Source organism: Aegilops tauschii, chromosome 1 (genome assembly GCF_002575655.3).
Source record: "Aegilops tauschii subsp. strangulata cultivar AL8/78 chromosome 1, Aet v6.0, whole genome shotgun sequence".
Lineage (NCBI taxonomy): Eukaryota > Viridiplantae > Streptophyta > Magnoliopsida > Poales > Poaceae > Aegilops > Aegilops tauschii.
The window spans coordinates 480,474,360-480,488,086 of NC_053035.3; the positions used below are offsets into that span (position 1 = coordinate 480,474,360).

General features: G+C 46.3%; 2 protein-coding genes across 2 annotated transcripts; both read right to left on the reverse strand.

The window, feature by feature from the left end:
- Positions 1 to 3,392: 3,392 nt before the first annotated feature.
- On the reverse strand, positions 3,393 to 4,934 carry LOC109766635 (uncharacterized). Its single transcript, XM_020325404.3, has 3 exons — positions 4,329 to 4,934; positions 4,134 to 4,241; positions 3,393 to 4,037 (listed from the first exon to the last, which is right to left on the reverse strand). Exons 1-3 carry the CDS (start codon positions 4,746 to 4,748, stop codon positions 3,765 to 3,767), a joined length of 801 nt encoding a protein of 266 aa, XP_020180993.1. The 5' UTR covers positions 4,749 to 4,934; the 3' UTR covers positions 3,393 to 3,764.
- Positions 4,935 to 9,515: 4,581 nt separating this feature from the next.
- On the reverse strand, positions 9,516 to 11,030 carry LOC123493355 (uncharacterized). Its single transcript, XM_020325412.4, has 4 exons — positions 10,590 to 11,030; positions 10,400 to 10,504; positions 10,208 to 10,300; positions 9,516 to 10,108 (listed from the first exon to the last, which is right to left on the reverse strand). Exons 1-4 carry the CDS (start codon positions 10,803 to 10,805, stop codon positions 9,863 to 9,865), a joined length of 660 nt encoding a protein of 219 aa, XP_020181001.1. The 5' UTR covers positions 10,806 to 11,030; the 3' UTR covers positions 9,516 to 9,862.
- Positions 11,031 to 13,727: the final 2,697 nt, after the last annotated feature.

Genomic DNA, 13,727 nt, shown 5'->3' on the forward strand with positions numbered 1-13,727 from the left:
GTTACCGCCGGCGCCCTTGCCCTTGCCGCCGCTGGCGGTGGCCGCCATGTGCACGCCCCGCTTCTTGTTGTAGTCCTTCCCCATGAGCGGAGAGTGCCACGCCACGCGCTCGATCTTCGATCTGCGATTCTGCGTTGTCGTTGTTTCGATCGCTTCTGGTTGGGGGTGAGAGATCCACGGAGGAATGGATGTGGTTACCTATTGTTGAGGAGAGGTTGAGATATTCGCTCCTGATATTTCACTAGTCCATTTACCCACACACGATCTATATATCCAGGCTGAGTAATTTTCATGTTGTGGGAAGCTCCGACAAACGATGATAACCGAGAATCATCTGAAATATCCGTGGCATTGTTGTTGCTTGACCTATGTCATTGTCCACCACCTCCTAAAAGCACCTGCAAATTAATGGGCTTCACGTAAATCTCTGCTCTGGCTCAGCAAGGAGAGGGACTGGCTGACTAGCTAGAATGTGAATCTGCACAACCAGCGGCGATTCTGTAGGCTGTGCAAAGTTATAGAAGGTCATAGAAAGGCAAACCATAATAACAACAATACTAGAACCAATAAAAGAATAATACGCTATAGCGTTTTGAGCAATGTCTGGCCAAATAAATCATTGTACAATCATTCACTATAGTGTGACATAGCGGACAAGAACGTTTAGTCTATGGGTGTATATGCACCTTATATAAAAAATAGTAATTAAATAAAAATTCTGAAAATATATTTAAAATAAATTTGACCTTTCATTCTACTTGTAAAATAATTTCAACAAAAAGAAAAACTCCTGTAGACTTCATTTCAGAAAAAACAAAAAACAATCGGCCAAAATAGTGCGAATAGTGACCTATAATAGCAACAAATTTTGTTGTTTTCCCTGAAGTAAACGATGGTTTCTTATTCATGAAAATTTATATACTAATGCACCAGAAAGTCAAGTTTATTCTCAAAAAAAGTTCTAAACATTTTTACTTTTGTTTTAATTATTCTTTTCTCATATCAGGTGTATATACACACATGAACCAAAGGGTATTTCCCAATATAGCTTCTCTACAATGGATTTTAATGGTTTGGCTATTTTGTCGTAGCATGCTATTTTTTCCTTGACTAGAACATAAAAAACTTAAGGGAATCAACACGTGGTTGGATGGTTAGGCCTTGTACAATGGGAGGTGCTTAGAGAGATGCTTAGAAAAATAAACCGAATTTTTCTGAAGCACCGGTGCCTATTCTCTATCCTGTACAAATAAGCACCGGTGCTTAAGAAAAGCCTGATTTATTTCTCTAAACACCTCCCCTAAGCACCTCCCATTTTACAAGGCCTAAGGAGGACAGTGGTATCCGCATAAATAAGAACTTAAGCGAACCATGCATAATTAGGAGGACATTGGTATCCCCAGCCCACCAGGATTTAAATCCTGGTGCTCGCATTTATCCTAAATTTATTTTAGAATTTCCGATGATACATGTTAAGTGGGAGGAGAAGTTTTCATCGACTACGAGGTGCCTACGGTGACTTCGAAAATCTCAAAATGACATGCCGGCTCAGTCTTTCAGTTCGGTCGATTTCTTGGAATGGGATGTACCTTCACAACATATTGTGAGTGTCTCGGCTAAGGGGCATCTCACCACGTCGACTCCCGGCCTGGTGGGCCGAACCGAGGACTCCTTGTCGGTTCTGTCCTAGGCCACTTTGGGTAGTTCATGGCGCATAACTAGAAAATTTCACACGACAAGATGCTGGATTAGTAGAGAATTCTATCTTCTCGTATGTACACTATATAAACCGGGGTCCTGGCTCGTACATAGGAGATAACAATCTCTCGGTATTTTGTACTCTGTACGCACCCCAACACAATAAAATACAAGCATGACGTAAGGTATTATCTTCTGGGAGAGGCTGAACCTGAGTAACACTGTGTCTATGTTACCATCGTGCCAAGACACCTAGCTTAGGGTACCATACCCATGGATCTGCCGGATTTAGCTCCGGCACATGTTTCTGTTTTTTTGGTTGCAACCGTTCAAGTCCATCTTAACCAAACAAAACCAAACTACTCCCTCCGTCCCATAATATAAGAGTATTTTTGACACTACACTAGTGTCAGAAACGCTCTTATATTATGGGACGGAGGGAGTAGTACTGATTGAAGGAAATGGGAATGGGATTTTTTGGTCAGTCCCAACCATCCTGGACAACCCGTTAAACCAAACGCATCCTAAAAGCCTAGAGGGAATGGGAATTTAAGTGAAAAGGGTAATGGGAGTAGAAAGAGACTTTTCTTCTCATTGGGGTACTTTGTTAATTGGTGGGCAGAGCTTCATCCCAATCTAATTCTCTTCTTACACTAAATAAGGGAATGGGAGTAAATTTTTATCTCCAATATATAATCCCTATATATACAAACCCCCATTTCCCTACCCAAATGGTTATAAATAGGCTCTAGGTTCCAGGATAACCGCTCAAGTTTTGACTAAGATAGAGATGTTAACATATTATGAAACCAATTTTTTTAATAAAACTGATAATTGTTACCTACGTTCAGAGGAACAAAGCTCATCACTTGATTTATTTTTCTTTCGGTCAAACTAAGCTATTTGTCCTCACAATTCCTACTTATTTTCCATCCCCCCCTCGTTACAGTTGATTTGACCAAGCTTGATCATTTGGAAAGCAATCCACTATGAGTTTACATCACCAAAAGAATGCCAAAACTTCAAAAACTATCACCAGAATTCATGATTGAGTTCTCTACTCCGACAATACTAACCAATGCATGACCAAAAACCTATTTTGCAAATCTATCATAGTAACTTCCCATGTCCTTTTGGAGGAAGGATGGAAACTATTATCGATTTAAAACTGATACTGGGGCTATTAGTTTCCCGCGCCAATCAATGTTAGATTTATAAACTGAGATTGGCATGCATGACTGTAAGTCAAATCAGTATGGAGGCTGACAATGCTAGACTTACGTAAAAATTTCGAACGTAGCTTAAGTAATAACTAACGTATTGGTGTTTAAGGGGAGTGAGGGGCCCACCCTGGAGGCTAAAATAGGAGATCACTTAAGATAATGAAGTTGAAACCTCATCTCAGTTTACAAGTCTTGCACACGTACCTAGGTCGTTAATTTGACCAACTTAATAGGAAGCATACATTACAAAAAATGTATCATTAGAAACTTTAGATATTCTATTTTCTAATGATATAATATTATGTTAAACAATTTATTTTATATAAATTAAATTGACGATCTAGATACACGTGCAAGACTTGTAAACTGAGATGGAGGGAGTTGGATAAACATCGATCAAGGCGATCATGAACAGGACTAGAGTGGAACATCTAGTTGGACCAAATGTAAGCCGGACCAGAAAACCCCAAATCAAGCAGAACCCAAATCTTAACATGAGCACTGAGAACACATAGGGCTATAATTTCCCATACAAGACAGACATATAGGACTATAATTTACATCAGGAGTACTTCTATCACAATTCACAACGGTTCATGACGTTGTTGGATCCCCACGCATAAGACTGATTTACCTAGACTATCGTACACAAAAGTGGTAATAAGACTCCAGATGTCCTGGTGGGAATCACCACAACCAAGGCAAAAGCTAACGCAGAAGCCACATGGACAGCCGAAGGTTGGATAACATAAGAACTAGTAGAAACTTGATAAAGACTCGAACTTCATCTCGGACATAGTTTTCTCACATTTGAAAAGACGCCTTGCCCTCAGCCACAAGTCACTACCACCAGTCATAGCCACCATCAAAATCCCCGGCGACGTCATTGTCGTAGTAGTCATCGCCATCGAAGAGGTCATCACCAATCCCAGCACCGCCTATGTCGTCATCACCACCCCCTCCATTGCCATCATCGCCGATCTCACCGCCCTCGCCTTCTTCATCACACAGAAATTCAGCATCGTGCTGGCCTGCATTATCCTGATCTCCGCCCTCAACCAGGGGCAAACCAAGGTCCTCCTCCTCATCGTAGTACTCATTCATGGTCTCCGCGGCCTACGCAAACATACATAACGCAAAATATTAATTAAGGCGTGGCATTCCTTAATTAAAAATGCATAATGGTGGTCGTAGTTAAGTTCGCCGTCTTACCGTGTCAAAGGTGCCATGGTCAGTCTCAAAGGTGCCATGGTGGGTGCGAGAGAATGACACACCGTGCTCAGACGAACAGTCGTAGTACTCATTCGTGGCATGCATGTCCTAGAGAAAAATTCATAGCGGCGTAAGCTGTGACAATTACTAAGAGAAAGAGATGCGTAATGGTAGTCGAGAAGTTTGCCGGCTTACCGTCTGCAAGGTGCCATGGCCGGTGGCAGAGAATGTCGGCGCGCCTCCCCGGCCGCCACCACCTGCTCCCTTCCCTCCTCGGGGGCCGGCCTTGACCGCGCCTCCTCTCGGGCCATCAGATCCCACGCCTGTTCTGCCTCCCGAGCGCTTAGAGTAGCCGCCGCCGGCGCCCTTGCCCTTTCCTTCACCGGCGGTGGCCGCCTTGGAAGAACGCGTAATGGTTACTGATCGGTAAGTTTGCCAGCTTACCGTCTGGAAGGTGCTATGGTCGGTGGCAGAGAACGTCGACCGGCCTGATCCCCAGCCCACACCACAAGGTCCGGCCCCGTTCCCGCCGCGCATGGCCTGGCCCTTCCCGGAGCCTGTGCCGGCGATGGCCGCCTTGTTCACGCCCAGCTTCTTGTGGTAGCCCTTCCCCATGAGCGGAGTACCGCGCGACGCACTCGATCGACCTGCTTCCCTTCGATCGCTTGGTTTTCTTGTTTTCGGGGTGCGAGATCCGCGGAGGGCGTGAATGCGGTTGATTGCGGGGAGAGGTGGAGGTGGAGAAGAGTAGTGGAGACGAGACGGTAAACACTATTTACTCACCCACGATCGGAGATTTTCTCTATGCGCGCCGCTTGTTGTTTCTCTATGCGCGCCGCTTGTTGCATGCATGGCACGGAGGGGCCATGCGTGGCTTCTCTGTGGAGGGACACGCGTGACACGTACCGTACCGGCGCATGCATGGACTGATCCACTTTGGGCAGAGACAGCCGAGAGGTCACCATGGTCGATAGGACTTGGGACTGACCACTGACCAGGACATGTCACGTAGCCATGGATAGAGATCAGGTTGAAGGCACTGATCACTCACATCGGGTTAGACTAGCAAGCAAAGCAGGCACTGCAACGCTACATGATGTCTTTTGTCATTTATCCCGCGCGCCGCGTCATTAGTTTTAGCGACGCCACAAGAAGTTCACTTTGCTTATATCCACTCTACTATTTTGATCCTAGCATAGTTTACTAGCTAGTTTGATTCTTTTACAGTCAAAGATACGTATGCTGTCTCACAAAAAAAAGAATACTTTGCCTATCTTCAACTTATCATTCAACTCCATCTGTGACCGTTGTTTGTACCGAGATCAAGCCTATAAGAGCATGGCAAATCCGCCCCCTTAAACGTCTGTGGAGGCGTCCGCAGACTAATCAGGCACCCCTCAAATAATGTAATCCATATCCGGACATCTCAATTATCATATCTTAAATTCATACAAACTCATGCAACTACGTCGACGCACATGCATTGTCCGGCTACTCCATCACACTACACTAAACATGACATCGGACTATCAAAATTTGGCATGTTTGGCTATGGTGGAGTTCATCCATGATTCCTTGCCCTTCCCGGCGCCCATGACATCCTTCTCGCGGAAGTATCGGTCGAAGATGCAGTACGGATCGAGCCTGATCTGCTCGTCGCCGTCGCTGTCCTCGCCGTCGTTGTCCTCCTTCTCCTCCTTCGGTGGCAGTCCGGGCATGGCACGGACCGCCCGATTCTGCTCTCAGGCAAGGGGCGCGCGTGATCCTCCGTTGTTGTTTCTTCACAATGCGGGTGCAGATGGCTTCCTCCTCTGCGGCCGCGCGCGCCGCCGCATCAGCCGCCTCCGCCGCCGCCATTTTCGCCGCGATACAGGCCTCGGCGGCCCTTATCATCTCCTTCCCACGGCGGGCCATCCGTTCCTGGTGAGACTCGTACTCTGCCCGACCGGTGATGGGGAAGGAGAGGTGTTCTGGCCGGGACCGCGAGGATCCAGCACTAGAGGACCCGAGCGCCCGGTGAGCCAACGCTATGGTGTCGCGGCGAACGGATCCGTCCGACAGCCGTGCGTTGTCCTTCCGGGAGCGGCAGAGTGCAATGCGGACTGCCGTTACCTCCTCCAACCCACACGGAATGACACCCCAGTCGACGGATCCGGACTGATCGGAGTCCCATCCGCTGCCTGCCATGGCGGAGAAGGCCGAAAACCACCGGAGGTGAGCTCGGGTGGCGGAAGGGAGTGGAGGGGAGTGGAGTGAAGTGGTTAGGGTTTGCTCCGGCGAGCGGATGGGGACAAATATAAGTGGGGTCGGTGGGCCAGCATGGGCTGGGTCCGACGTGGCGGGCGTGCCCATATCCGCCCCATATTTGGGCTGGATATGGGGGGTGCCGGTCAGCCCGGGGGTTTGAGGCCCGTTTGAGGCGTCCGCCTGGATCGAATAAATGTGCCTGATCCATGACCGAGCAGCCCATCCGGGTGTGAGGCGGGTTTAAGAGGTCCGACTGTAGATGCTCTAAGCTGTAACTTAACCTAATCATCCTCTGGGCCGGGTTGGGTTCGGCCGTGCTTGACAAAGCCTAGAGTCAAAATTCCAAACCCAAGCCCGGCCCAGCCCGGCCTTCCGTAAAATAATATAGTATACATATATTTTGAATAAAACATACATTTATTGCTATTTTAGGCTTATTTTCGGCTTTTTGGCAGGGCCTTGGGCGAGAAATTGGAGCCTGAGCCCGACTAGGCCCGAAGCACATGAACAATGGCATTTCAATTTTATTAATTATACTTAGAATATTAAAATAATATAATATACCTATATTTTGAATAAAATATACAATTATTGCCATTTCTGGCTTATTTTTGGCTTTCGAGACGGGATTTGGGCGAGAAATAGGAGCCCGAGCCCGCCCCGGCCCGGCCCGAAGCACATGAACAGTGGCTTTTCAATTCAATTAATTATATTTAGAATATTAAAATAATATAATATACCTATTTGAATAAAATATACATTTATTGCCATATCTGGCTTATTTTTGGCTTTCGGGCCGGGATTTGGGTGAGAAACTGGAGCCCGAGCTTGTCCCGGCCTGAAGCACATGAGCAGTGGCTTTGCAATTCAAATAGTAAAATAATACAATATACCTATATTTTGAATCAAAATATACATTTATTGTTGTTTCTGGCTTATTTTGGCTTTCGGGCCAAGCTTTGGGCGAGAAATTGGAGCCCGAGCCCTTCCCGGCCCCAAGCACATGAACAATGGCTTTTCAATTCAATTAATTATATTCAGAATATTAAAATAATATAATATACCTAAATTTTGAATAAAATATAAATTTATTGCGATTTCTGGCTTATTTTTGGCTTTCGGGCCGGGCTTGGACGAGAGATTGGAGCTCGAGCCCGGCCCGAAGCACACGAACAGTGGCTTTTCAATTCAATTAATGATATTCAGAATATTAAAATAATATAATATACCTTTGCACTATTCAAGATATCTTCCGATAGTCCGATACATCGGTCGATTTATCGCTTACTGTTGTCTGACCGATAAGATAAAACGGCCGATAAATCAGCCGATATGCCGATAAATTAACCGATTTACCCCTTATCATGGGTTGACCGATAAGTTCCCGATAAGCGATATCCCCAACATTGATACCTATATTTCTAATAAAATATACATTTATTGCCATTTCTGGCTTTCGGGCCGGCTTCGGGCTCGGGCCTCCGGGCCGGATAGTCCATCAACAGGTTTAGTTGTTACTACTTATTATAGATGTAATTGTTTCTTCAATTTACTGGAATATGAAAGTATTCATTGTTTGTTTCTAGGTTGTTCGAGATTTCCCTCAACTGTGACCTTATTTCTTGGCAATTCGGTCGACAATCAATGGTCCTCATTTCTATCCCATCCATATTAAACAGAAATGGTCAATGAAAATACATAATTTGGATGTGATAGCCATCAATTTTCACTATTGCCAAAACTTGCCATATCAATGCCACACGGAGGCGGAAGGCCCACTGTTCATCCACTCTAGTATTTTTCGAGGAAGAATTAATGTGGTATCTAATAAGCACTAGCTGCCGCAAGAAGAAATGCGAACAATTGCCATCTTACATTTATCTTTGAAGTACATTAGTGGCCATGGTTTACAATAGAAGGCTTATAGCCCGCTTAAATTATAGTTTTGCATTTGTCAAGGGGAGAGTGATATAAAAAAAAGTATGTGAAGTGGGCTCTAAAATGGAAGAGTCTAGTTATACGTGCTTCAGGGCAAATAATATAAATATGAAGAGGGAGGAAGAGAGAAGGTAGAAAAAAATATTAAGGGCATCTTCAATGCCGGCCCTTAAACCTCACACGGCCGTCTGGACCAAACGATCCGGATGCACTTTACCATCAAACGCAATATCCTTTGGTCCGTGGACCAGCCCTGTTCATCTTCCAACATCAAATCTTCTTCTATTGGTTGACATGTTGCAGCATGCTAAATGATTGATATCTCCCAATCGGAGATCACCATCCATCATCTTTCTTTAACATTTAGATGTGTAATTCTTAAGACACATCTAGATTTACTTTAGTAAAGCCATAATTTAATATCTGGCCTTCGGCCTTTAGGCAAAAAGGAAAAACTCCCATGATAAGGTGAGAATCTCCATTCAAGTGCTAGTATCTAGGACGCCTGAAGTTTGTAAGATTCACACATAATGAGTAGCTGCTTCTCTGTCATCCATTTTACTAGTTACTTTAGTGTTGCTCTCATGGTATATAAGCCTGGAGTTCTATTTTCTTTCTAGCTTTGTTTCATTTTAATAAAGATGGAACAGGGACGATGCCTCGATGCTTTCTGGTTCTAAAGAAATAAGTCGGTAATTGCCTTTGGCTCCTAGGTGCATATGCACCCATTGTCGAAATAAACATTTCAAACAGTTAAAAAATTTAGAAAAAAAATCCCGCGTGTATATCCGGACATTTTATGTGCGTGCACAAAGTTTCGCTGAAAAACGACGTTTTTTGTGGCTTGTGTAAAAAAAGACAATTTCTGATGCTTCATTCTAGCTATTCACGAGGCATTTCTTTATCTTTTTTACACAAGCCACAAAAAACGTTGTTTTTCAGCGAAACCTTGTGCACGCACATAAAATGTCTGGATATACAGGCGAGATTTTTGTTCCGAATTTTTCAACTTTTCAAAATATGTATTTCGATAATGGGTGCATATGCACCTAGAAGCCAAAACACCGTTCTCGAAGTAAGTTGAAAAATTAGTATTAGAGAAGTGATTGCACCATGCGCATCGTTAGACAGTCAGACCATCATTTACGTAACAGGACAAGATGGGAAAATCTTTGTTAGGCCAAGCAAAAGCCGGACTAGAACCCCAAATCGAACTGATCATAAAGCTTAACATGAGCACTGAAGGAACAACATACAAATATAATTTACATTATTAGCGGTACTGCTGCCGCAAGGGTTCAGGATATTGTTACGATCCCCCATGCTGAAGACTAATTTACCTAGGTTATCTACAAAAGAGTGGCAATACGTCTCCACATCTCCTGGTGGGGAACCCATACACACGCAAAAGCTAAGCTAGATGCCAAGTGGACAAGTGAATCTAAGATTATAACATAAGAACTAGCAAACCCAATAGCGAGACTTCATTTTGACACCGAGACTTTATAGATGCCTCAAGTTCCTGGGTCCTCGTTCCTGGATCACTACCACCAGTCATCAGCTCCATCCCCAGCATCACCGGGATCGTAGAAAGCGTCGAAACAGCCGGCTATGTCGTCGTCGTAGTAGTCATCGTCACCGAAGTGGTCATCACCACTCCCGGCGTCGTCATCACCCTCCCCGTCTGCATCAGACACAGGTTCAGCATCCTGCACGCCCTCTTCCTCGCTATCCATGGACAAACCGAGGTTCTCGTCGTCATCGTAGTGCTCATTCATGATCTTCACGGCCTAGACAAACACATAACGTACGGTGTTAAGCCGTGATATTGCTTAGAGGATAATGCATAATGGTGGTGGTCGTTGAGTTAGCCAGCTAATGGATCTTACCGTTTCGAAGGTGCTATGGTCGGCTGGAGCGAATGGGGACGAACAGTTGTTATCCTCCTCCTCTTGGTAGTACTCATTCGTGTCATTCACGGCCTAGAGACGAAGAATGCATAGCCGCGTCAGGCCGTGACATTACCCAGAGAATGCATAACGGTGATGGTCGACTACTGGTCGTTGAGTTCATCGGCTTACCGTCTCAAATGTGCTATCGTCGGCGGGAGCGGATGGCGGGCCGTCGTCGTCGGACGAGCAGTCGTTCCCCCACTGGTTGTAGTACTCGTTCGTGACATTCACTGCCTGCAGACGAATGCAGCATACCGTGACAGTATATTAGTATTACTCAGAGGACGCAGGATGTTGGCCGTGAAGTTCGCCGGCTTACCGTCTGAAAGGTGCTATGGTAGGTGGCAGAGAACGTCGACGCGCCTCCCCAGCCCGCACCACCTGCTCCCTTGGCGCCTCCTCCCGGTCCGGCACCGCCAGCGCCCGCTGCGCCTCCCGAGCGCTTAGCGTTGCCGCCGCCGGCTCCCTTGCCCTTCCCTCCGGCGGGGGTGGCCGCCTTGTTCACGCCCAGCTTCTTGCGGTAGGCCTTCCCCATGAGCAGAATGCCAAGCCACGCACACGATCTTCGATCTGCGATTGTCCTTGGGGTTTCGATCGCGTGGCTTTCTTGTTATTGGTAACTGCGGGTGTGCGAGAGATTCGCGGAGGTGTGGATGCGGTTACTACGTATTGCGGGGAGGTGGAGATATTTTATGCATGATCCTGAGGAGATTTGCTCTATTCGCGCCACTTGTTGAGTTTGCATGCACGACACGTTCGGCCGATCGAGCGTGCGTTCCATGGACGAAGGACGCGCGTAACACGTTCGGGCGCTTGGACACACTGGCCAACAATGGCTCTTCATTTCTGGCAGGGACGCAGAGGCCACGATGGATGTGACATGACTTGGACTGATCACTGACCAGGACGTGTCACGTAGCACTGCATCGGATCAGGCCTTGTACAATGGGAGGGGCTGAGGTGAGGAAAGGTGCTTAGAGAAAGAAATCAGGATTTTCTTAAGCACCGGTGCTTATTTGTACAGGGTAGACGCTTAACTAAGCGTCTCTTCTATAAAAATAGGCACCGGTGCTTCAGAAAAATCCAATTTATTTTTGTAAGCACCTGCCTAAGCATCTCCCATTGTATAAGGCATCAGGAGGTGCGCTTATTGGAGGCACTGACTAAGAGTATCCCTCCCGCGGAAACCGGTAGTGCAAAATCGTTTTACGGCTCCCTCTAAAAGGATTTTACGGAAACACGGAGGTTCCGGCAGAACAGAACACGTACTTGAAATTTAAATACTTCATCGTGCTACAAATAAAAGCATAGTTCATATATAGCACACCCAAAGCAAAACTAAATTGATGGAGTCTCGCTCATCTACGCCGAGGTAGTAGGCCTCGGCGGTCTTGCGCGGAGCGTTGCTGCGGGCATGCACCTCCTTGGCGGCGAGGAGATGACGGCGCATTCTTCTCCGGTCATCACCATGCGCTCTATGGCGGCGAGCTCCTCAGGCCTTAGCGGCGCCTTCTTGTCCGTCCGCCACCGCACGCCCTGCAGCAGCGAGCTCCTAAGCAGTGTCTCGACTGCTTGATGTGCAGAAAAAGATTATCGTGGAGCTCGTTGAAGCCAGCCCACAGGCGGAGCTGCGGGAGAGGCGGCCGCGGTCGCGCGCCTGATTGGACCAACGTGGCTCGGCGGCGGGCCGTCTGGAGCTACCAGCCTCAGCGTCGTGCCGGGCAAGCTTGTGCAGCGGCGGCGACCCACCACGGCCGTGAGCAACATTGGCCATGGAGGAGGAATAAACGGCGGATTCGAGTAGCGGCGAGGCGGGCAATTTTGCGGCGGAGGGATACTGTTTGATAACCCTAAATCCCGGCCGGGCCCATAGATATAGCGCTGGAAAGACGGTTTTAAGGGCCGCCTCTAATTTTTTACGGGCCGGGCTAAATTTCGCGGAGCTATTCGGGACGAAAAAAATGCAAGATCCCGCAAAATGATAGGAGTTTTGCGGCCAGTGAGTTTTCGTGGAATCTAGATATGCTCTAAATTGGTAGACGGTAATGGACTCATAGCTCTATAATATCCATATCCCATAATTTACAAGCTATACGGTACTTGCTCTAGGACAAGCAAGACTTAGCTTGGCTGAGTTGATGAGTCCAAAATGTATGATAATTTTGAGAGTTATTTCGTGCCTATATGGTAGGTTTCGTGAAATTTTACCGCGTTCGCGCACTTTTTTATATCAGTATTCCTCAGATAACGTCTTTTGGATTAAATGAGTTCCATGGAAGGAATCCTAGGAAGTTATGGTGGAATCACGTCATTCAATGTCATAATTGACTACCATGAAAGGAATAAAGCAAAGGGAGAAAGAGGGAGCCCGTGCGGCCGAACCAGAGCAAAAGACATCCTAGCATGCGAGCCCGCGCGGTCGTATGAGGCGCCGACACCGCCTCCTCGTCCACTACTTCCACCCCGTGAAATCGGATCAGGGAATAGACGGACGTACACACCAGAAACACATCCAGAAGGCAAAACCCTAGCCTCCAGAGTCATTCGAAGGGGGAATTGGCAAGGAGAAGATCGCCATCTTCACCACCACATGCAAGGGGGATGCCAGCATCATCACCACCACTGTCATCATCATCATCCACATCCATCTTCATGTTATTGTAACATCAGGAGCCCTAGTGAACCATCTTGTGTGTTACTTGTGTAATTCATCCATGTTTATCATCACCGTTCTCATGATGCTTGTTGTCCCTATGTACAAGTAAACCCCTTAGTTCTCGGGCATATGGATGAACCTTGGTATGTATAGGATCAGAAGCGCTATATTTGATATGAAGTTCTCTATTGAATGCTTAATTTAATAAATTTCGTGAATGTTGTGAAGGGTCCCCACTCAACATTATCGCTGTTGGAAATATGCCCTAGAGGCAATAATAAAATGGTTATTATTATATTTCCTTGTTCATGATAATTGTCTATTGTTCATGCTATAATTGTGTTATCCGGAAATTGTAATACATATGTGAATACATAGACCACAACATGTCCCTAGTGAGCCTCTAGTTGACTAGCTCGTTGATCAATAGATGGTTACGGTTTCCTGACCAGACATTGGATGTCATTGATAACGGGATCACATCATTAGGAGAATGATGTGATGGACAAGACCCAATCCTAAGCATAGCACTAGATCGTGTAGTTCGTTTGCTAAAGTTTTTCTAATGTCAAGTATCATTTCCTTAGACCATGAGATCGTGCAACTCCCGGATGCCGTAGGAATGCTTTGGGTGTACCAAACGTCACAACGTAACTGGATGACTATAAAGGGGCACTACAGGTATCTCGAAAGTGTCTGTTGGGTTGGCACGGATCGAGACTGGGATTTGTCACTCCGTATGACGGAGAGGTATCTCTGGGCCCACTCGGTAATGCATCATCATAATGAGATCGATGTGAC